This window comes from Plectropomus leopardus, chromosome 12 (genome assembly GCF_008729295.1).
Source record: "Plectropomus leopardus isolate mb chromosome 12, YSFRI_Pleo_2.0, whole genome shotgun sequence".
NCBI lineage: Eukaryota > Metazoa > Chordata > Actinopteri > Perciformes > Serranidae > Plectropomus > Plectropomus leopardus.
The window spans coordinates 5,271,309-5,294,196 of NC_056474.1; the positions used below are offsets into that span (position 1 = coordinate 5,271,309).

At 39.3% G+C, this 22,888-nt stretch overlaps 1 protein-coding gene across 2 annotated transcripts in view; it reads left to right on the forward strand.

Annotated features, from left to right (window-relative positions):
- LOC121951374 (rho GTPase-activating protein 29-like) overlaps positions 1–22,888 on the forward strand; it is a 44,733-nt gene that overhangs the window by 3,198 nt on the left and 18,647 nt on the right. Inside the window, exon 3 of one of the 2 annotated variants that reach the window (XM_042497674.1) lies at positions 17,256–17,399. In XM_042497674.1, coding sequence (XP_042353608.1) covers positions 17,256–17,399 — 144 coding nt within the window. Of the gene's footprint in view, positions 1–17,255; positions 17,400–22,363; positions 22,679–22,888 lie in introns of those variants that run through there. The other variant, XM_042497675.1, reaches the window with a different exon arrangement.

A 22,888-nucleotide genomic window follows, 5' to 3' on the forward strand; every position in this document is an offset into this window, starting at 1 on the left:
ACTTGGTTTGGATGGCTTTGCTCTTGTTTGCAGACACACACAAACACTCCACCCACACAAGTGCTCGTTTAGTGTTTAACAAGGCTTCACGGTAGCATATACACTGATAGTAACTTACTGTATGTTATATATTACTTTTCTTTACCAGTTAATCTATTTATTTTTTTTTGATAATTTACTTAAAAGGGGCATCATGAACTCCTCGTTTTGTCCAGCTGAAAACATAAAGAGTTTTAATTTGCTAATCATTTGAGCATGTTGGTTATGCAATGTTATCTGTTTATTTATTGTACATTAGCGATATAGCATATCATTACGAGCAGCCTTTTGTTTTTACAGTTTCTGTCTGTATCATGTTGTTTTTTTCACAGACAGAGGAATTTCCCTCTGTGGAATCAGTAACCTGAGACTTCCACTATTATAACTACTAGAAAAAAAAGACACACAGGCCTACCTACACACACATTCACACACGCTGGGGTCCATCTGCAGGTCTGCTAGTGGGAGTGAGCTGTTTAGCCATTCCTCTGGCTGGAGGAGTGAGGCCTCTGTGAGTAAGCCTTGGCTTGCGTCGTGCTGAGTGTTGCTCTGAGCCATCACAGAAACATTTGGGCTATTTGCCTCCCTGTTAACAACAGCTCTTATTGAGCAGGTGGGGATGAAATCATACCATATGACCCTGTAATATCATTCAGCTATTTGTAATTTGGATTAGGGTTTTTTTTGTTGTTGTTCCTTCTCAGAGATGCTGATACAAGCAGCTTGTCGTAACAGCTCATTCAAGATACTGCAACTAAAATGTGTTTTTTTTTGTCCAGTCAAAAGTAAACATTGAGTCATTGGCATCACTAATTGTTAAAAAGAAGACTGGTTGAAGATGGTCACAGTTTAAATCTGAGTCGACTGTCACACACGCGCTATGATTTGAGACTGCCACTAACAGGAAATCAAAACTGAAACATCAGACATGTAAAAGCTATAACAGGGACACAAGACATCATCTCTGAACCGAAATGCGACTGAAGAGACTGACAGTTCTGAGCTGTTGAGCGTGGTTTCAGTAGCCCCGTAAACTGTATATCCTTAGTATTGTTAGTCATCATGCTGGCTCATGTTTGCTGCTCCTGGAGCAATTCTGGCAGCCGTCTAAAGTCAGACCATGAGATTATCATCTTTTGAATGTTTTTTTTCTTCAGCACAGAGGTTCTTATGACCAGGCTCATATGACCTTAATGACAGATCTTAATAGAGTGCCCCAGGGGTGACTTTTCTCTGTGGGCCAACGTGGAAGTTAGCGCTGCCCTGATCCCCTCGTCAAAAAACCTGTGGGATTTTTCCACTTGATTTTGGATTATTGCAAAAATAAGCTCTTAGCTTTGTTCAGCAAGATAATCTTAACAAATGAGCACCACTTTTATGATTTTTGAAGCCTGAATGCAATGGCTAGAAGTAAAAAGCCAACATTAGATTATAAACAAACTACACCACGGTCGCATGACTTAACATCCTGCCTCAGCAAAGCTGTAAAGCCGTGTTCGGCGTGATGACATTCTGTAGTCTTGTTTGCAACCGCCTTTTTAAAGACACATAAGAGCTTCAAAATTCCCGACTGCAGTATTTACTGATGTATTTTACATCCTAGAACAAAACATGAAAGTCTCTTAATCTTGTGTTAACCACAGACCTTATTTCAGGCATCTAACCAAAAACCCATTCAAAACAGCCCATTCACTTTGAGACGAGGGAACTGGAGGTGAAATGCTAACTCATTTCCAGGTTTTAGAGCTCAATCCTGGAGCTTTCTAAAGCCTTATAGAAAACACTCGTCATGCTTTTGTCACTGAGCATTTGCTGATGTTTAAGTAATAAACATTTTTTGTCTACGGCCCCTTATGTCACTCTACATATTGGTGATTTGAACATCTACATCTTGTCCACTGTGTGTTTGTTTCTACATCCATAATTAGATTGGAATAATGACGTGTGTGTTTTGGTCTAAGGGGTTCAGGGAGTTTGCACAGTCTGAAAAAAGCAACAGCCAGCTCTCTGTTTCCACTGAAAACTGGCCGTGTCTCTGTTTTGGTAAAAGCACATTAGATCAGCAGGAATAATAGTGAATACAACTCACTTGCCCTGTATGTAAGGAGTTTAAAAATATTATTATTGTTTATTATGATACCACAGTATTGCGTTAAGATCCATAACAGTGCATGAACCGTAATACCAACTTTTAAGGGATTTTTTAAATTATAAAAATCTGAATAAATCAAACATGAACTAAACACATATGAACAATGCATCCTGTGTTCAATTAAATTCAATAAGAATTGTCAATAATTTATGGTGATAACAATTATTTGATTTGCTGTATGTTTACATTAATGCCCACTGGCACAGTTACACCTCCTATAAGTATAATAGAGGTGTAAACTGTGTTTCTTGAAAAGAAATATTGCTAAACTGCACTAAGGCAGTGTTACACTGCTATGTCTCTGCCCATTGTGTCATTGTGGTGTGATTAATGACATGTGTAAGCTTTTTGCTGGAAGGATTTACTGTCTAACTGCACCAGGTCTGCATGAAGTTGCAGAGAGCTGCAGGAACAAAGTAGTGAGGAAACTGGGGAAGAGGTTAGCGAGGCACATGCCAGCTCTCATGTTATTCTTCTCATATTTGGGAAGGTCCGTCACTGGAGTACTGTGTGAAACTGACACAATGCTTTTTTTTTTGCTGAAAGGCGTGAGCTCCGTTGATCTGGCAGGTTTTTATTCCCATCACTGTGTGTCTCATACAGGGAGAGTTTAGATTGGAAGATGCTTATTTTTCCTCTCAGGACACCCACCAGTTTTTAGCTGGAGGCTCTTGCACGCAGCGTGTTTGGTTGACAGAAACCCACAGGGGAACTCCATCAGTGACCGTACGCTTGAGTTGACTAGACCCACCACGCTCACATCCACAACTTCACACTTAAGAGATTCCCCAGGGTCAGATTTGGGGTGTAGATTTACACTTTCTCTCATAACTCGGCCTTCAGTCACAGCGCTCGCAAGAATTGTTGCCCAACAATAGTCAAGCTGTCAAAGAATGTAACCCAAGGAAAGAATGTGAGGCTGAATGAGTTTTGACTGAGCAGGTGACCCCTGTCCCCGTCTCCGTGCTGTCCCAGGATGATCTTTGTCCACTCACACGTTCCAACACACACCGCTGATCAGTGAACCTTAACCTCTCACCATTTTGCATCATACTTTAACTTTTATTTGACTGTTTAACCATAACAATTCAATTCAATTGACCAAAAATGATAAATAACAAATTGTTGATATATAATTTTGTCAACAAATCAGCCTGGCTTAAATCAGCATAATTGTCTTGAAAGGAAAGGGGAGATGGTAGAGAAAAATTGCTAAGATTTGGCTATGAGTATGGACCTTAAATGCATAGAGCATAATGCATTGACTGTATTTGCAATAATTGCATGAGGCATAGTATACCTTACTTTTAGATTCAGGGTTTTTATTTAACTTATTATTCGAATTTTACTTTTTTTATTCTGATTTTATTTTTGATTTACGTGAAGGGAGACTAGCATTTTAAGAATTTCATTGTGTGGTGTAAACCGCTATGTTTTCACTGTCCATATGACAATAAACTTCATGAATCCTGAATCTTTTAATAGTTTTCCAGTTCCCCCAAATACCTAAAGTAAAAAAATGAAGGAAAACACAATCATAAAATGGTGCATCAAACCACTATGTAAACTTTTGCGTCATTAGTATGTAGTTATTGTTAACAGTAAAGTCAAACTTTTTCATATGCTGAAATAACTCAAGCAAACATAGTGTGTCTTAAATTCCCCTGATGTCAACATTACACACATTTATTAGTAATAGTACAAGATGAGTAATTGTGCAGCATTTCAGGGCCAGTGTAATACAACAGAAATGCAATAAAATGTCAAGATATTCCTCATTCTGAAATTTTCATTTGAATCTGCATTGCTTTGCAGAAGTCTGCTTTGTTAATGGTTTTAATCAGGATGAAAAAGAAGTCCTCCACACACAGCCGAGCCGCTGTCCCCCTCCCATCCCCCCTCTCTCCTGCATACTCTGCATTCCTTTAGAACAAATGTTCACTTGTAGCTATAGTGCCTTCAATAGACTAATGGTAGGTGTGAGGCAGATTGACTCTGAAAGCTCTCCCTAAAAATAATTCAGCTCAGATTTGTGGTCATAAATACAACTCACCAGAGGCAGTAAAATTGTCTTTAATTTAATATTTCCAGGTTGGGAAAAGTGGAAATTTGATACCAATTTCTTTGGAATCCAAGGGAGATATCTCAGGGGAGCTATAGCAGTCCTTGTAACCTGCCAGTGTATTTCTATAAGTATATATGTCAGCTATGAAGAGACATTTTACAAAATGCTGCTGTTCAATCAATCAGTCAGACTTTATTTGTACAGCACTTTTTATACAAACAAAACAGCATCACAAAGTGCTTCATAAAAGCACACAAGCACATGGATAAAAAAACAAGACTATGTGATTAAGTAAAGTACTAAACTAATAGTACTCATTAAAACCAGGAGCTGAGGAAATGCTAGTATAAGTAAGAAAATGCCAGAAGCAGGATAAAACCTATAGATAAAAATATATTTTAAAAAATAAATAAATAAAAGACACCAAACAGTAGATAAAAGGCAAATTAAAGGATATTTGCACAAAGCACAATGATAGATAAAAATAGGTTAAAATAATAAAAGGATATACCGTCTAGTAAAACAGTAAACCAGACTAAAATATATATTAAAAAATGGTCAATAAACAAATAGGTGAAGTTCAGTTAAAAGCCAGACTAAAAAGGTAGGTTTTGAGTTTTTGCTGCTGTTGAACAAGCCCTGTTTCTTAATCATTATACATCTTGTTTTGCTTTTATTTCTTTTCATTTCACGCAGGAACAGAAACAAGTGTGCATTTCACTCAGAAATGCCCCCTTTTCTACAAATGTGCTGAAACAAAACAAAATGTGGTTTGTTCTTTTTATCAAGCCAAACAAGTTCAGGAATGTGTTGAGAAATGTGTGGTGGAAGTTATGGATAGTGTACAGGCCAACAGCGCTGAACAGGATGAGGTTTTAACTTTGTACGTCTTTTTGGTACAAAAACAGATAGCCAGCCCGACGCTGTCTGAAATACGTTTTCCTTGAATGTTTCTTTGCTTGTTTTTAGCCTCTCGGCCTCAGGTGGAAAAGAAAAACAGAAGCGCTTTCACACCAGCTCTTTACAGTTCCACTTCAGGGTAGAACAAACAACTAGGCATAGTTGCAGAGCATGAGGTAGGAAGCTTATTTACCACGGATAAACATGTTCTGCATACAGTGGAGTGCTGTGTGAGAGGAAGAGGCATTTAATGTCTTAAAATGAGAAGGAACATGTCTAGCTGACTCACAAGTCCTTGTTTCACTATGACAACTGAGGCTTTTTAGACTATTGGTGTCATCATGACACTCTGATAAGATCTGGCTGTTCTCCAGTTAAACTGCATTGTTCTGTGTTTCACTGTGCGAGTCTGTGTTGTTGTTGTCAGAAGGGCAGGCTTCTTTATTTAGAGCAGTATGAGATAAAAGGTTCAAGTGTTTGGTTGTATCTTACAGGGACTTCTTTACCTCTCTGCTGATTGTATACAGTTGGTTATTCATGGACTTGTTTTTTTTTCTGCTCCATAAATTGAATTGCAGTTAAATGATAACTGGGTCAATAGAAAATGATAAAAACCTTTTCCCTTGAGTGGGCCTATCAGAGTAAATGCTGGCATATACCTTCCACCCTTTTGTTGAAGAATGAGGCCAGTTTTCAAAATTTAACCAATTCAAATCCTGTTTACTGGCCATAAATGTCTAAACTACTGTTTAAAAAACACATCCCTTCTCCGTGGTTACTGCGGATCCTTAAAAAGGCTTCAAAGGCATTTAATCCATTAAATAGAAATAAGGTCTTAATTTGTATTAAATTGTCTTAATTCGATCTTTCAAAGTCTTAAAATAATCAGACATGGGAAGAATGATTTTATGAATGTTTTTTTTTTTTTTTTTTTTTACTGAGGTTGCATCGTTAAAATCTCAAAAATAATGGGTAACATATTTTCTTTGTTAAATAATTTATTAAATTCCTTCTCTTAAAATCATCACGATGGGAATACAAGAAGTAGAATCTCACGTGCAGATTGAGAAAAAAAATGACCAGAAAGCAGGCCAGAAATGCCAGATTCCCACTCATGTCGGTAAAACAAATAAATACCTTTACCATAATAAAATATGTTCATTGTCTTCCATGTGCTCCGCTGTAAAAAGGGTTATTTTTTCAAACATTTGACATATATAATCTAGTCTAGTCTTCGTTGGACAAAAAATATGTTTTTGTTAAAATAAGCATTTGGGCAACATAAAATTGTCCATGTTCAATTTTGGTTTTTAGAAAATTGGTCTTAAACTTAATTTTAAGTGGCATTAAAAAAAGTCTTAAAGTCTTAAATCTGACATCCCTTAAACTGTAGGAACCCTGTTTCTAACACAAGTGCCCCTGTGCCAGCTGAAGTGGCCCCTTGCGGGTGGTGCGTTCAACTGAGAGAAAAGCCAAATTCTAGCACATAATAGTTTAACGGCCTGCTGCTCTTAGGAGGAAGAAAGAAGAGATTTGTTGGGCAGTAACTTTCCCCTGTGATGCTGAGGGATGTTTTTGTGCAAGCTTGTGGTCGGGGTGTGTTTCCTGGGGTGGGATTTATGGTTATGGGCTCTGGATGTTTGTGTAGGAGATTGGTCATGGCCAGGGGTGGATTGGCCACTGGAGGTTCTGCTAGCAGGGGGACGTCACTGCTGGCTGTTGGGCAGACCTGTTGAAATGTACAACTGTGGATGAGGTTTGAGCACATTGGGGGTGGAGTCAGAATTGTTTTTTTTGTAGAATAAAGAAAAATGCGAATGTTATGCTCGCATAGCTCCGAACTGAGAGATACAACAAAAACAGTTGTGCCTGTCCCAACAAATTCTTAGATGCTTCGTTTCACATGTGTGACAGAATGAGTAATTGCTATTGCTCAATACACTAGTCCCCAGTGCACGTTCCCATGTTGTAAAAAGTGACGTCATTCAGTCAAGTAGATAGGGATTCACTCAGAAAACTTTGGATACTTGTGGAATAAAACTAGCTAACAACACCAAACATTATTTTTTCAGGTGGCATCACAATAATACAATGAACTGAAACAATGTACCTCTGTTGATGTTCCCACCATGCTGATCTTACACTGAAAGATGGAGCTAGAAACACTGTCCAGTCCATTGATTTGTCAAGAGAAAATCTATAAGGTTCTGTAGGACTCAATGCATCAACCTGTTTTTGTTTTTTGAAATTGCAACATTGACACTCAACACTCCAGCCTTTACTTTTTTTCTTAAAATGTTGGTATGCAACACTGCTCTGTGCTTCTAAGGGTACTAAAACAAAACTGTTAGGTGGAACGTGGTATTAATGGTCTAAAATTTTAAGCAGTGGTTAATGTGTACCTGTTGTACTTGCTTTTATTTCAGCTTTGTCTCACCTTCTTGTGTACCTCTTACCCTGTGATAGACTATGTTGATTCAAGAATGCATTGTTGTCACGCACCTGCTGTAAAGTCCCCCAAACATGTAATGAAGTGTCAGAGAATTAGCCTGCTTGTGAAGCCCGGACCTCACAGAGTGTTGTTCACTAAGAGGCTGAGAGCAGGTAGCTGTTTATGGAGTGCCTGCTGTTTACTGTCTGTGTGATGTCTGGGGCCCGCTCCGTCTCCAAACAAGGCATGGGAAAGACAGAGAGGCACCCGGCAATGCTGCGTTTGTTTGGATAGAGGGGGGGATTAGCATTTGGAGATGGTTTCTTGACCAAACAATTCCACCTGTTGCAGATCAGGTTGCAGGCACCTCAACAATGCAAACTGACTGAGTCTGTTACAGTAGTAGGGTTTCCTTTACAGATTTGCCCAAAACTTAAGCAGTATTTTTGAAATGTTGATAAAACAATTGTGAGATGACTACATTTCCACTGAATGATGTTATGCAACTTCTCCTCTTGCCATGACATGCTAAGAAGCATGGCGATGGATGTACAAAACATTGGCAGGTTTATTTTTATTGCAGCCATTGCACTAGCTGTCGCTATTTCCAATCGAAGACGACATAGGCGTGTTATGTGAGCGATAATGGAAAGGTAAGCCCCTTATACGTGAAAGCTGCCATGTATAAGGGATTTCTGGGAGGTGATGATCTGCTCGACTTTTGAAAAGTTATGCGATGCAGTAACACCTCTTGTAGCACCTGCTGCATCATGCCCGAGGGAGCTAGTTCCCACCGCCAAGTGCATAGCCATAGCATCATGTGACCTATGAAAGCGAAAAAAGAATTTCCATTGAAGTTTTGCAAAATATGGCTTTTCTGAATCGCCTGAAAAACCACCTCATGTGAACATAAAAACTTCTTGCGATAAATCCGTGTTTTAAAATTTGATGCTTTTTATATTCGTAATTTTAATTTGCACAATTCGAGTGTTAATGGAAACCAGCCTAGTGAGTGTTCAATGTTGTCTAACCTTGTGGTTTGTGATTCAAGAGACTTGTGGATAAAATTTAGTCTAGGTGTCTCTGTGAGATGGACAAAAAATGTCCACTTGCCTTTGTAGGGGAGCATTTGGGGTGATGACTGAGTCACCACAGACAGAAATGCGTCACCATCCTGGAATGAGTTTGAGTGATACACATCTAAAAGAAAACCTGAAAATCCTCTGCTGCGAGTGTAAATCTGTCACACTCTTTCCAGAAAAGAGGAGGAGGGATGCTGATGGAGAAATGTGGCCTCCTTGGTCTTTCAGTAAAGCCCTGCGGCTGTTTCCCAAGCAGCGCTGTGTCACCAGAGCTGCCGAGGCTTGTTTCATGTCGAGCAAATCGCATGTCCAGACAGGCCAGTTGATTGCCTGTTGTTATCAGTGGGGGGAGTAGAGGCTGGAACCTCTGTCGGGCCACCTGAAGATTTGGGTTAGATTGGTCGTGCACCAGACTCACAATGAGCTTTGTTAGAAACAATGGGACTCCCACACACAACAGTATAAGGGGAGACATTAATTTACATTGAGACACTGAGTTGCTGTATTGTGTTAAAGTTGCGTCACCACTTAAACCTGCTTAAAAGTGATACTCAAACACAATATGTGTTATGAGTATTTAGGAATAATTTACTGTTTGCAGTTCACTCAGCGTGTAGATAAACAGCAGAGATGTGGATTATACTGGATGAGTGGTTTGAGGAGTTTCTGTTGATATTTACATCCCTTCTTTTCCTGTGGAAACTGGTCACAAATGGACTCCATTGTAACCAATATGACTTGAAGCTGCAAGTGTTTTACAGTCACCTTTAAAATCTACAGGGGCTAAATGATGATCGATTTTGGGTTAGGGATGCCACGATCAGATCAGACAGATCGGTATTTGGCACAATCAAGCAGGACAGATTGAATATAAATTATACAAAATGCCACAGAAATGTGAGGAGTTCACATATAGACACAACTCAACAAAAGCAATGTAATATTAAATATGTAATATGCAGCATAAATGTTAATTAAAACACAGGGTTGCTTTACATGTTAATTATTGACACCACACTTAACCTGGTAGCAGTAGCATAAAGCTGGGAGGGTTATTACTGCCTTGCTTCTACATAATTAATAAAAAGTTGCCAAGTCTTAAACTTAAATAAATAAATCATAAATAAAGGCTGACCTTTTCTAGTGTAAGGTGCTACAGAACATCTCTTTCAACGCATTTTTTAATTGATCGAGATCAATTATTTTGGGCACGCACCCTGCCCGATCCTTTGTCTACGTCTGCCGTCACACAGGTATCATAAACAAAGAGCATGATTTGCGGCAGATATTCAGTCTTACTGTAATGCTGCTGCTCCAATAAGAAGAAACATGTTTTTTTCATGTTAAACTTAACCTACTAAACAACTTTAAGTGGAATTTAAAGTTTTGTTGTTCATTTTTAATTAACTAGTTTTACTATAATGCTGTAATAAGCAGATTTTTATTTGTTGTGACTGGGAGTGTCACTACTTTAAAGAAGAATTGTGATAATATTACTCATGTATTGTGTTCTGTTCTTTTATTACAATATTACAATACATTTGAGAGCAATTTCTGAAGACTTATTTAATTCTGTTTATTTGGTTATTTTATTGGAGAAACAAATGTTGCACTAAGTGGAACTGTGAGAAGAGCTGTATAAAAATATTTTTAGTGATAAATTTTTGTAAAAATAAAATTTCAGAAACCTTTGGAACTTTTTGGATGCAGACATTTCTCTTGTTTTGCACTGCAGAGCTATTAAACAATAGCTCATATACACTAGACTGATTTGAATAACCTTTAAGTACTTGAAGTGTGCATTGTGCAGCTGTATTATTCAGGTAAATCAAGTATGGATCAGGACTACGTCATTTGATACTTAATATCAAATGACTAGGATCAGATCAGGGGCAAAAATAGGGCTAAAGTCGAGAGAGACTGAGATCAAAACAAACTTGCTATATGAGGTAACATTATTTTTCTTTAGCCATCAAGCTATTATTATGTTTAATTATTATGTATTGGTAGGTGCGAGTCTGAAACTTACTAGAAGTGCTTGTTATTGTGACTTTATTTTCCTAAAGGGAGGGAGGTCTCGATCTTGTGGCAGATAAATGAAGCAGACTGAGCGTGAAGCGTGGCTGGGACACCAGCTCATCCCACCTCTGTAAAGAAAGACAAGGCGGCCTTGAGCAGCGTTGGCGTTGGCAGGGGGTCCTCCGTTAAACAATATGGCCCAGCTCTTTGCTTCAGTGCTGTTATCTCTACCAAAACAATGGCATGGCCCCCACAATTGGCTGCAAATTTCCAGTGCGCTTTCTGATGCCATTGTTGTGACAAAACCACTCACCGCTGATTTTTACCAGCTTTCTCTCAGCTATCTCACACTGCAGTGAGCACAGATCCTCTCACACAATTCAAAGGGCAACAATGGTGGTGATCAGTATGAGCTGTCACACAAAATTTGACCTTGTTTTGATAACTTTATTCCCATTTCTGATTGTTGAATACAATTCTTTTGTTTGGATTTTTTAATCTGGGTTTTTAGGATGAAGAATTTACAATGATCTAAGGAGCGTAATTGCACACAGACTGTGGAGGTTAAGCCATGTGCACCCTCCTACTTGACAAAAAGGTCGTCTACATTTTAACCCTTATGAAATTAGTTTCTTGTTACCTTTGTAAAAAAAATAAAAAAAAATAATTGAAACTTAAAAAATGGTCCTTGACAAAAGTATTTTCCTGTGTATAGACTAACAGCAGCAATCATAACTAGGAAAGATTTTAAATATATTTAGAGACTCTCTAAATGAATAGTTTTTGCAGGTCCATCATGACTTCTTTTTTCCCTGAGCAGCAGTTTGAGGAGTTTGAGTCTCGGGGTGCATAATAGATCTACCTATCAGGTCAGAGCTGATCAGATCGATGCAGATGTTTTAATTGTTGTGGATCGCCACAAATAAATGAATGTGTGTGAAACCTTAAGGCCTGCATTTGGCCGGCTACTTAGGCCGGCATTCTGCCTCCCTTGTAGCTATCTGGGTGTTATTGCTTTCAAAATCCCCTTTGCTGCAGGAAACAAAAATGTCCACGCTAACAACCTGAACGCTGAAAATGGCACGTTTTGATGAAGATTTGGATCGTGCAATAAGGCATGCCTGCTTTGTTTTTGGAGTGAGTTGTTGTGAAAATGTACAACACATAAAAAACTACAACTTGTGAACATACTTCATAAAAGCAGACTCTGTATCGCAGGGCTCTCATGCCTGTTGATTTTTTACATTTCCAGTCACATTTGCCACATCTTTTTACCTTGGCAGCGGCATGCACTAGTGACACTGTGACATTGACTGTACCAGTGTACTGAACCGTTTCACCTCACAAGCTTCTGTAATATCTTTGTAAAATGCTCAGAGTTGAATCACACAGTGGACATACGTTGCTGTTCTTTTGGTGTTTCCTATTGCAGATAATTAACAATTTTAATGACAGTGCTGCTCACATCCGCACATGCAAATGCACCCCCATGACGCTATTTTACAAGGCCATGCATGCAGGGCTTAATGCAGCCCAAGACAATTGTGATTGGTTTAAAGAAATACAAACCAGCCAGATCATCTTTTTTTCCCCATAGCAGAATAATAATGTGTGCTTCGAGACCTTTCTCTATAATGACACAGTGCTGTGGAGATAGGTCTTGCTACATGAGACGGCTCTAAATTTAAAAAAAAAGGGAAATGTAACTTGTTGCAGGAAATATATACTGGATTTTGACAGCCTCTCTTACACAGTACTTCTAAGGTAATGTGCATGATGCTGCTGGAGTCGATGCATGATAGACAATGTTTTTTAACACCCAAAGTAGCTCTGCTTTCATTAGTGTGGACATGGTCTTTGTTCACTGAAGCTGGCTGTCAGTGTGTGTACCCCTAATTGAAATTGCTGGCTGCTATTTGTTTGTTTGTGCCACTCCATTACAGCGTTTTAACTCTGCACAGTGAAGCATTTTTGACAGCTGACAGCGGGTGACAGTAAACAAAGAATACAGCCAATACCAATCCATTAAAAAAAAAAAAGCCTTGATTGGCTTCGGTTCCAACTCAGCAGATTGGCTCAGGACATCCTTCTGTCTATGTTTCCACAACATCACAGCTATTGTTAGTTCCCCACAATTGTTTCCCCTTCGCTTCTCCGAGGGACAGATAAGTCTAATTAAATCTTTTCAGAGGACAGGGAAATGGGTGATTCTAACCAACATTACTGCTCGCAGCATCCTTAGTTGTGATCCACTTCTGTCATGCAAAGTCAAAATCCTCAGGTGTGGACCTCATTAGGGCTGGCTCATATGCTAATGGTTCAACCACACACGTCTTTGATATAAATCTTCAAACACCACTAAGCTAACCAAAAACGACCCAATGACCACAAGAGAGAATGGGGGTTAAAAGGAAGGCGAGGGTGCTTAATGAAGGCCCATTGTCAGTGTCAGAAGGGAGGGATACCTCAAAGTGTGTGGCGTGGGGTCAGGGACCTCTCGCCCTGAGGCAGGCAGGCAGGTGAGTCCCCCCTGCTCTCCAGGAAGCTTTTTCTCTAATCCTATGGGGGTGGAAGCAAGGAGCAGGGCTTCTAATTAGCAAGATGGATGCCAGTGTTGCTCTTGTGTCCTTTAATTTGTGTACATTTGGAGAGTGTCTTCAGCCCTTTTTACACTAACATCGCGCCACAAAGTCCCTTCTTTATGCAGCCTTTGCATTTCAGCAGCATTTCAACACAGACCCAAACAACAGCAGCATCATTCTGCTGGTGTGATGTTTAGTGTGACGCATTTAGTGTGACATATACATGTTGGCAGCATTTTATAAACCTAAACATTTACCGTCCCTGTTATATGACAATTAATTTCGTCCTCTGCTCAGAGGGTAAGGAGCTGTTTTTAGGGGTACGCTGTTTTTCCCAATTTGCGGACATTTACTTGAAAGGAAGAAATCACCAGTGGGATGTTGTGACATATGACGTTTCAAGCAGTCAGACCCTTTACATGATCAGAATATGGAGACCATATTTTAGTGAGTTTATTTTAGGATCCATTCAAATTATGTCTTAATTTCTCAAGTTTAAGCAAGGACAACACCTCATATAACCACCTCTTTAAAGGGGGGTGTTTGTTACATTTCCAATTTACAGGCAATGTAAAAAGGGGCTTCAGAGAGCTGTTGGCAAGACCGCAAAGCTGATAAACACAGTTAGCTGCAAAGCCCCCCTTTAGACATTAAAATGCGTTTTGGGTGATTGGATTGCAATGGGATAGTGCCTGACCACATGAAAGTACAGGTGTAAATGTGCCCTTGTGATCCATTTAAAAATCTTCTCGTCTAGTGTCTACAGTAATTTCTTTCTCCTGTCATTCCTGTGAAATAGAGTCACAGATGGGCTTATGTCTCAGTTGCTGATTATCGCTCCTCTACCATGTTTTACACCATTCAGTTGAATTAGTGTTTGTATGTGTCTCTGAATAAGAGAGGAGTCAAATGGGTAACACTCAAACACACTCACACACAGGCTCTCATTTTCACGCCCTCTGTAATTCCTTTTAATGTTCCAATAAATTCAGTCTCTCATCTCATGCCACTGCCTGGTGGGGTGGCCTTGATGAAAAACAGATGACTTTTCTGTTTCCAGACGGCGTCCCTGCTTCTTCTAAAGCAGCGAGTTAGACATGAACTCACCTATTGTCTGGCGCGAACTTGCAGAAGCTCTGCTGATAAGCCTGCATCAGAACGGGAGACAGACTGACTATCTCTGGACAAGATTCATTATGTGTCAAGTCTTACTGCCTTTCTTTTTGGCTTTCATTTAACCCAGAAACAGATATTAGCACAAGTCAAGAGCCTAATGCGCGTAGATTTTTTTTGTCGGGAAAGTGAATCTCTGATTGCCACACTGGCAGGTAAATATTTTTACCAAGATAGTTTTAAAAAAAACTGCTAAATGTACAGCAATTTTTGTTATTTATGGGCTTTTTCTGCTATCTAGCTTGACACACAAGTCCCTTTTACACTGCCTGTTAAAGGCGGGAATATCATACCATCATGCCGCTTCACTGCTCTGTATTTAAAGGTATGGTCGTAGAATCAGGGGACAGACTTGTCTCGCTTTCAAGCCACCTCTAGAGGTACAAACAAAACATTTAAATGGTGTCTGTATAAAAAGGGACAGCCAGCAGGATGGGTGTGACGTTTTAGTGATGTGGGAGATTTAAAAAGCAGATAATAGCAGTTAGTGGCTAACTCAAAGAAGAACACTGTCTGTAAATTGGGAAAACAATAAAGTCCAGTCCAAGTTGTTCTTTTATTCTGCAGACACATATATGATCTGTCACACTAGAGGCAGGTGCTGTTGTGTTAACCGTCACTCCTGTTGAGCCTCTTTTGCTTCCGTGTTGCTGTCATGCTGTCTAAAATCACACATTGGAGCGGTACGGTGCAGCTGTTATTTGGCTCTTTTGTAAAAATGCTAAGGAGGCATAAAGATGGGACTTTTTAGCCGCCCTGTAGAGCGATTTCTGTGTAAATAGGGCTTAACACTCTAAGTCTAAAAAAATGAGCTCGGCTGGTAATTTTTTTATATTCATATTATTGGCTGATGGGTTAAAAAGTTATTTTTTGATAAAGCTTTATTGTCTGAAAAACACAATGTAACACTGATTTTAAAAGTGCTCACAATCAGATAAATGATGCAGATAAATGATGTACAACCCTTCACCGTTTTGCGTGGTCCTACAGGAAAAGCATAACTTTCATAGCAGAGTAACTGATGGAGTGTGATATGGTTTGTAAAATAAAGGGATGGATGTGATTTAAAGGCATTTCATACATTTTGTTCCTCCTCAAGTGTCATCTTCTAAAACCTCACTGGTAATGGAAAGATCTCCCTCAACTTTATTATTTTTTTTTTTTGCTGCTCACACTGTCTTCAGATTGCTGCGTGTAAAGGTTACTAACTACCATGTTCACCACTGCACTCACCTCTAAAATGTAATTTCTTCACCCTTATTTAATGTGTGTGTTCTTTTATTAGATTGCATTTAACAAATTGTATCATACATAAACTCTGCACTACAGTTGTGTTTATTCGTTGCTTAAGCAGGAAAAATAAAAAACATAGCACTTAGCTGTCACTTTTAACTGACTGACTCAGATAAAATCTGTGTTTTTTATGTTAACTGGGGCGTTTCTTTAAAGTACAAGTGTGACTTTGTCTCACTTGTGACCGCAGAAGCACGAACAACGCGTCATCATTTCTGTATTCATCAGCTCTACCTGTGTGAGAGCGCTGTAACTGTGACTGACATACTGTGACCTGTTTACATAGACACATGCGTTTTCTGCTGTACATGGTGTAACTCTGCCTGGAGGAAGCAGAAAAGAGGTTGCATCACAGTAGTTTTATGCCGCAACAACTGAGTTAGTCACTGCCTCTCAACCAAAACTGTCTTCCACTTTTTATCTGGAGGCACAGAAACATAATAGAACATGTACTGTGTTAGCTGCCCTGAAGGAATCATCTGGATCAGACAAAGACGACAGTTTCATAGTTTCAGAATGACAAAATATTTTTCATATAACGTTTGTGGCTTTGACAAAAAGAATGCCAAGAACTTCTTTGATCTGTGACTCAAAATGTAGTGTGATGGTGGTGACTTTGACTAATAGATGAAAATGCGTGATTGCAAACTGTGCATGGCACTTGGGTTTCTGGATTAAATGAATCTTTTTGTCAGGATCTTGATGCTTACATGACCTAAAGGGTTGTGTGAGGTGCTTTTTCTTAGTAAATGTATTACAAACAGTAGAAGTCAGTACACCCTCATTTTGGAGAAACAGTTTGAAGTCTGACACAGAAACCATGTAATGTACCGCTGTCGATGGGGTCAGCGATAAAACAGAATTCAGCCACCTAAAAAAAGTCCTACATAACAAATCAATATCAGTTTAAGTGTACGCTGTATTGAACATATTTTCACCACTTTACCTTTCCATCAGACAGCCCATCCTGACAGGGAAGCCATTAACAGCTTCAGTTCCCCTCGGCTCTTCTTAAAGCCACCAGAGTCCATTGACAAAAACAGTATTTTTAGTTTGCTGAACACTGCAGGTCTTACACTGCTTTGATCAGTTTGTTAGTTCGTGTTGGCTGTGTGACTTTAGTGAATCTGAACAACCTTTTTTTTTAACACCGAAGTCACACAGGAGTCTGGCTTTGAAAACAGCAATGTGGCGGCTTCATTTTTCACTTTGTAATCACTGTGTGACATTAAGCAGTAAAAATACTCTTAATATAGCATACACTTAAACTGATATTAAGTTTTTTAGGTGGAACTTTTTCATGCGGCTAAAATACATTTTGTTGCTGACTCCTCTATAGCAGTAGAGTGCTTAGCTTCCATGTTGGACTCCTGCCTGTCTCCCCAAACCGTGGGTGTGCCGATTGATCTCCTGTATGTGATATACTGTGTATGGATAAGTACCCCATACAACCCCACTTTAAAAAAATATGAACTATCCCTTTAACCTGGCTGACCTACTTGTGCACTCTCTCTTCCAGAGAATCCCGAAAGTCTTCAGAAGGTGGTGCAGGAACGTTTGGCAGAGCTTCTCCGCGTCCTCAAGGCCGTCATAGGCAAACATCAGACCCTCAACTCTGTAGACATCCTGGGAGCGGCTGGCACCGTCATTGCCAAGGTCAAAGGTCAGTAATTACTCACAAGCATGCATGGACGCACACAGACATACAGGTAAAAACACACAGGCGCCCACATGATGCTCAAATATCTTGGCATGAAATCTCACTGTTCAGGCTAAGGGTCTACGTCAGTCTTCCAGACTAGTGTGGGAAACACCCTGCAGTCATATTTTATTGCTTTGTTCTTGGTTAGAGTTGGCGAGGAGATTTGTTTCTAAAAGGTCACAATATGAGAAGTTATTACTCCTACAGCAACAGATCTATGTCCCGTCTCCTGAATGAATACAAATAAAAGGAATCTCAACTCACAAGTTCAGTCTGCTAGAAACGTGATCCGCTGCAATGGTATTTCTTCACTCCTCTCGCACACAAGAATCTCTACAGAGGAGACTTCACGGCTGTAATTTGCATTCCATATTTCAGCGACCGCGGAGGCCCCTTGGCAGGCTGCTTGTCGGTCAAGCACATCCACGTGTCTTCATTCTTTTCCTGGTTTTTGTGAGGTGTGTGTTTGTCTTACAGCTCACCTGCCTTATCTCAATATCTGAGTTGTAACCTACTCTTAAAGAATGCAGAAGATGGTATGTCTGCATCTGTAGTCCATTGACTAGTGCTTTGACAATGTTTAGAATGCAAAAAGGAAACAAAAGACATCCGCTGTTAGATCGGCGATAGGAATTATTGGTATTGTCGAGACTAACTTTAGTAGAGTTGCTCCAGGGATGACACTTTTCTGTACGCTGACCTGGAAGTTAGTGTCACCGTGGTTCCCTCGTCAAAAAGCTGATGGGTTTTTTTTAAAATTGGATTTTGAATTACTGCAGAAAACAAATTCAGTGGCAAACAAACATTTTTGTTTTGTTTAGCAAGATAATCCTCACAAATGAGCACCACTTTTGAGTTTTTGAGTCCTAAATGCAATCGCCAGAGGTGAAAAGCTAACATTGGCTATAACGAACGACATCACAGTCGCATCATTTAACATCCCTTCCACAATGAGGCTGCAGAGCTGTGTTCGATTTGATGACGCTCTGTCATCTCATTCAGCCATTCGTTAGCAACTGCCTTTTACATGAAATCTTCAAAATCCATGTGTGGGGTATTAACTAAGGTGTTTAACATCAACAATCAAAATGTGAAAGTCTCTTCAGCTTGTGTAAATCACAGACCTTATTTCAGGCATCATGACACCCAGCAAAGTCTAACTCACAATTTTTCCACCAGTTATATCATTTTTTAAAGCTGTAAAACACAGGAGTTTTCCTAAAATTCCTACATTTCTGAGGCACTAAAAAAATTCCCTCTGATAATCCCAATAGTGACGCACCAATCCAGTATGAGGCTGTTTAGGCAGAGGTGTAGTGCTTTGTTTAATTACTGTGCTCCTTAAGGCACATGCATGTGTGCACGTGTTAGAAGATTATGTAAACACTGTTTCTACAGTGGCAAGTAGAGTCGAGCGATGTGGTCCTAAAATATTATCAGGATATTTTTGTGGTAACAATATTCTTCAGGATAGGGCAAAATACTGAATATTTTATTCTGAATTTCATACAGTTGCAACAAAATAAGTGTTATAGTTTAATAAATCAGCATAAATGTAATACATTGCCATCAAATATTCAGTTTGTACATTTATAAATACTGAATCCCAAAAAATATATACCCTTTAATCTATATTTAGCTAAATATATATAAAATAAATTAACAGGTGATTTTTTTTTATCTTTTGGAAGAATCCAAAAAGGAAACGTTTTTTTTTTTTTCTTCCACGCTCTGCTCTTTCAGCTGTAACGTGTGTCACTCAGCACCAAACATCAGACACACACGTACACACAGACAACTGTAATTATTCTGACAGGTTGTGAAGTATATGTAGTTTATGTGTAGCATCGCGTAGGCTCACTTTATGGCAAAGACGGCCTGATGACACCAATTCCTGCATGCACACACTGAGAGAGGAGGGAGAGAGAAATGCTGTGCTGCTGACAGAGGAGTCGATGAATGACTTAACTCTGAGCAACAAGATGCTAAAAGGGTCTAAAATGCTGAAGTATTGATTTTTCTTATCATGTTAAAATTTACACTGGTATTATTGTGCACAGTCTGATATGACACACCCTCAGTCACAAGTTTACAAACATTAGTCAGCTGTAACCATAAAATGAAAAGATCTTTCGCTGCAGTTTACTTTTAGTTTCAGTTTACTAGTGAACAGTTAGCAGCTATAAAGTGATAAAAAAAATACTTAATTCACTGTGATGCTGAAAGGCTACATGCCTGCTTCCGGCATCTATTAAGGTGGAATGATTTATGTTACTCAATAGAGGAGTCGCCGTCATTAATCAGTCAACACACCTTAAATGTCAATATGACAACTTTAGCCATTCAGTTTGTTTTTATTGGCTTTCTTGCATGATATACGTTTCAGTGATGATCAAGATTTTCAGCAATTTCAATTAGAATATGGGAACTGCAAATTGTTTTGGGGGGGGGGGGGGAGAAGAAGAAATCTGGTTGGATTTTGGCTATTAGATAGGATCAAATCCTGAAAATAGGCTGAAAAAAAATCTGAAATCGGATTAGATCATGTAATCCCGTCCTGATTTTGATCTGGATCAAACTTTCAGTTTGTGAAGTCCAAAACGTTTTTAGCAGGATCAGGGTGCCTTTGATCCAAAAGAAATTCAGTGTTGTCCTGATCCCAGTAAAAACTGGCTGAGGCTTACAGACATTTGAGAACAAGAGAGCGCTCAGATATCCTGAGTAGAGGTATTTAATCTTGATTGAAAGAGAAAAATTTGGATTGGTGCATCTCTAAATACAAAAATACTTAATGAATGAGTGAATGAAGAATAAAAGCCAAGTCCAATGAACAAAAACAAAAAGGGAAAAAAAGGCCTACACGAAACCTATACATCACTCTCAGTTACAAATACTCAAGCCACTTAAACGTAAATATAACATGTTCGAAAAGGAGTAGAAAGAAGTACACGCTTATTCATTCCTGCCACCGTATATACATTCGCATTCTTCATAAACGACTTATCAAGGCTTTACCAAAATTTTTGAGTATGGCGAGTTTATCACTTTCAGGAACAAGTACTTCCCGAGATATTTATTAAATTCCTTTGCTAAAATCTCACCGAAAATGTGCATCAATATACTAACGACCAAGAACGATGATGCACCTGCACAGAACGGTAGTGCAGCGTGCCAGTTTTCCTATTTATTAAGGAAAGCCCTGTCATTAAGTCCTGCAGAAAACACAGTAACTTGGAAATTTGCCGTCCACAAGGGGGTGCCTTACATCATCACACGTCCTGGATGGACAGTCCCCTAATGGCCAGTAGGTAACACAATATTGACACAGTCAGCAAGCCAGAGGAGGGCTGAAAAGGAGAGGCTGAGAGAAGAATGAATCAGGGAGACATCAGAGATGTAGACTCAAAGGTTTGGATGATAACAGGCCTCGTGTGTCTCTTGTGTCTTCAGAGTGTGTCGTCTCCTCACTCATGTTGCCCTTTGATGCTCGTGACACCTGGGGCATTTGGACAGCTGCCAGAATTTACTGGAAAGAAATCCTCCCTCCCTCCCTCTCCAAACACATGGTTGCCTAACCAGTTTCAAATGCCATTTACATGTAGATGTTATCCACTCAGACTCTTCCCCTGCTGTTGTTATTCACCTGAAACTGCACATTTTAATTACCCAGAAAATGTTAAAAACACGATCAGCTCCACTCAGCCGAATGATGCGAAGAGTTTGATGTTCAGACAGAGAGGGCTATTGTTCTATTGCCCATGCTCCTTCTCTGTTTGTGTGTCATCGAAGATATGATCTTCTCACAGACTCTGGTTCAAGCCAGACCCAGACGGGGTTTCTTTCCCTGATCACATTTTGAGAGTGTTGATTTTCCCCTCCTCCAAGTGAAAAACTGCAGGGCACTGAAATAAAAGTGTCAACTTCCTCAACTTATTGAAATTCTTTCCCTGCGCTCTGCCCCCCTTTGTCTGGGGAAAATGCTTGAAGCTGACAGAGTGTGTTTGTTTACTGCAATTAATCTTGTATGTCAAAATCATTTTTCAGTCCCTGTTCAGATAAACCTATTGTAGATTTATTTAACCTAGGAAAAGCACACAATGGTCACTCTTTTCTGCATTTTTTTTCAGTTTACTAATCACTTTAACCAATTCACTAATACATTTATTATATTTAACCTTCTGAGACTTGAGCAAAAAATGTCTTGATTTCCAAAAAAAAGGGAAGAAGGCAAAGAGCAACTGAAAAAGAAATGACCGAAAAATTAGCAAGAAATTATTTAAAACAAAACAAACAAAAAACATTATAAAGACTGAAACAAAAAACCCCAAACAAGACAAACTAGACTTGAAAAAATTCCATAAAAATATAAGAATTCTGTAACATAATTTTAAATATGTTATTATGATGATTATAACATAGATTTTTATCCTCCACCCTTTTTCTGAGACATTTTTCCCTAGCTTAAAAAATATTCAAATCTACTAATTACTTTACATTTGTGGAACATTTCTCACAAAGTTGCTTAATGCCTTTTCTTGATGTTATTTTAAAGAAATCACACCAATGTTCAAAGGTTTTAAATAAATTGCGAAAGGATTCTTAGAGCAGCACAAGTAAAGTGATGTCCAGGTCTCAAAGGGTTCATTATTTTTTGAATGGCCTATCACACCTGATAAATCATGTGATATTAAGCCACAATCATCAGAACATCATGACATGCTTTTAACTCACTATAGACATTTTTCAGGGGTTAACTGTCCCATTTACGGCTCAACCGTGAGAAACAATGGCGCCTGTACTTGAATTATGCAGTTTCCATATTTCAATCGTGACAAGGGGGGCTGAGCTCTGGAATCATTGTTATGAGACCCACAGGATGTCCTGAGGAAGAAGTCAGCGCAGAGTTGTACGCTAGCATTCAGGACCAGGGAGGTGCACGGCAGAGAGGCTTGCACCTCGCCTTCTCCCCTCTCTCTTCTGGTGTCCTCAAGAATCTCTCCTGGACCGTAGGGTTCCCTCCCCATCCCAGGATGCCATGACCCTTCTACGCTTTGTCGTAGGTTGGAAATTTACAATTACCCAGCCACCACTGACATGGATCGAATTTGCTCTTATGAAGAAAAAATGGAAGCACAAAAGCTAGAAAGCAGACTGGAAACTGGAACTGATTAGAGCTGTGTTTTTGTTTTTTTTTTGGGTGCCAGTTACTGAACCACAATGTTAGGTGACAGAGAGAAAAGGTAAGTGTTGTCAAAAGTATGTGTAGTGTTACATGTCACAGAACTCAAGCTGTGTGAGTGTTTCCTGTTGCGGGCAGACAGGAAGTACTCGGCTTAGTCGGATTTCACTGCGTCTTCGGTTCCTTCGATTGCTCTCTGCAAATGTCCTCTTGCTGAGTAAACTTCTCTCTGACAAGGAAAGCTCTGTGCACACATTCTTGAAGATTTGCG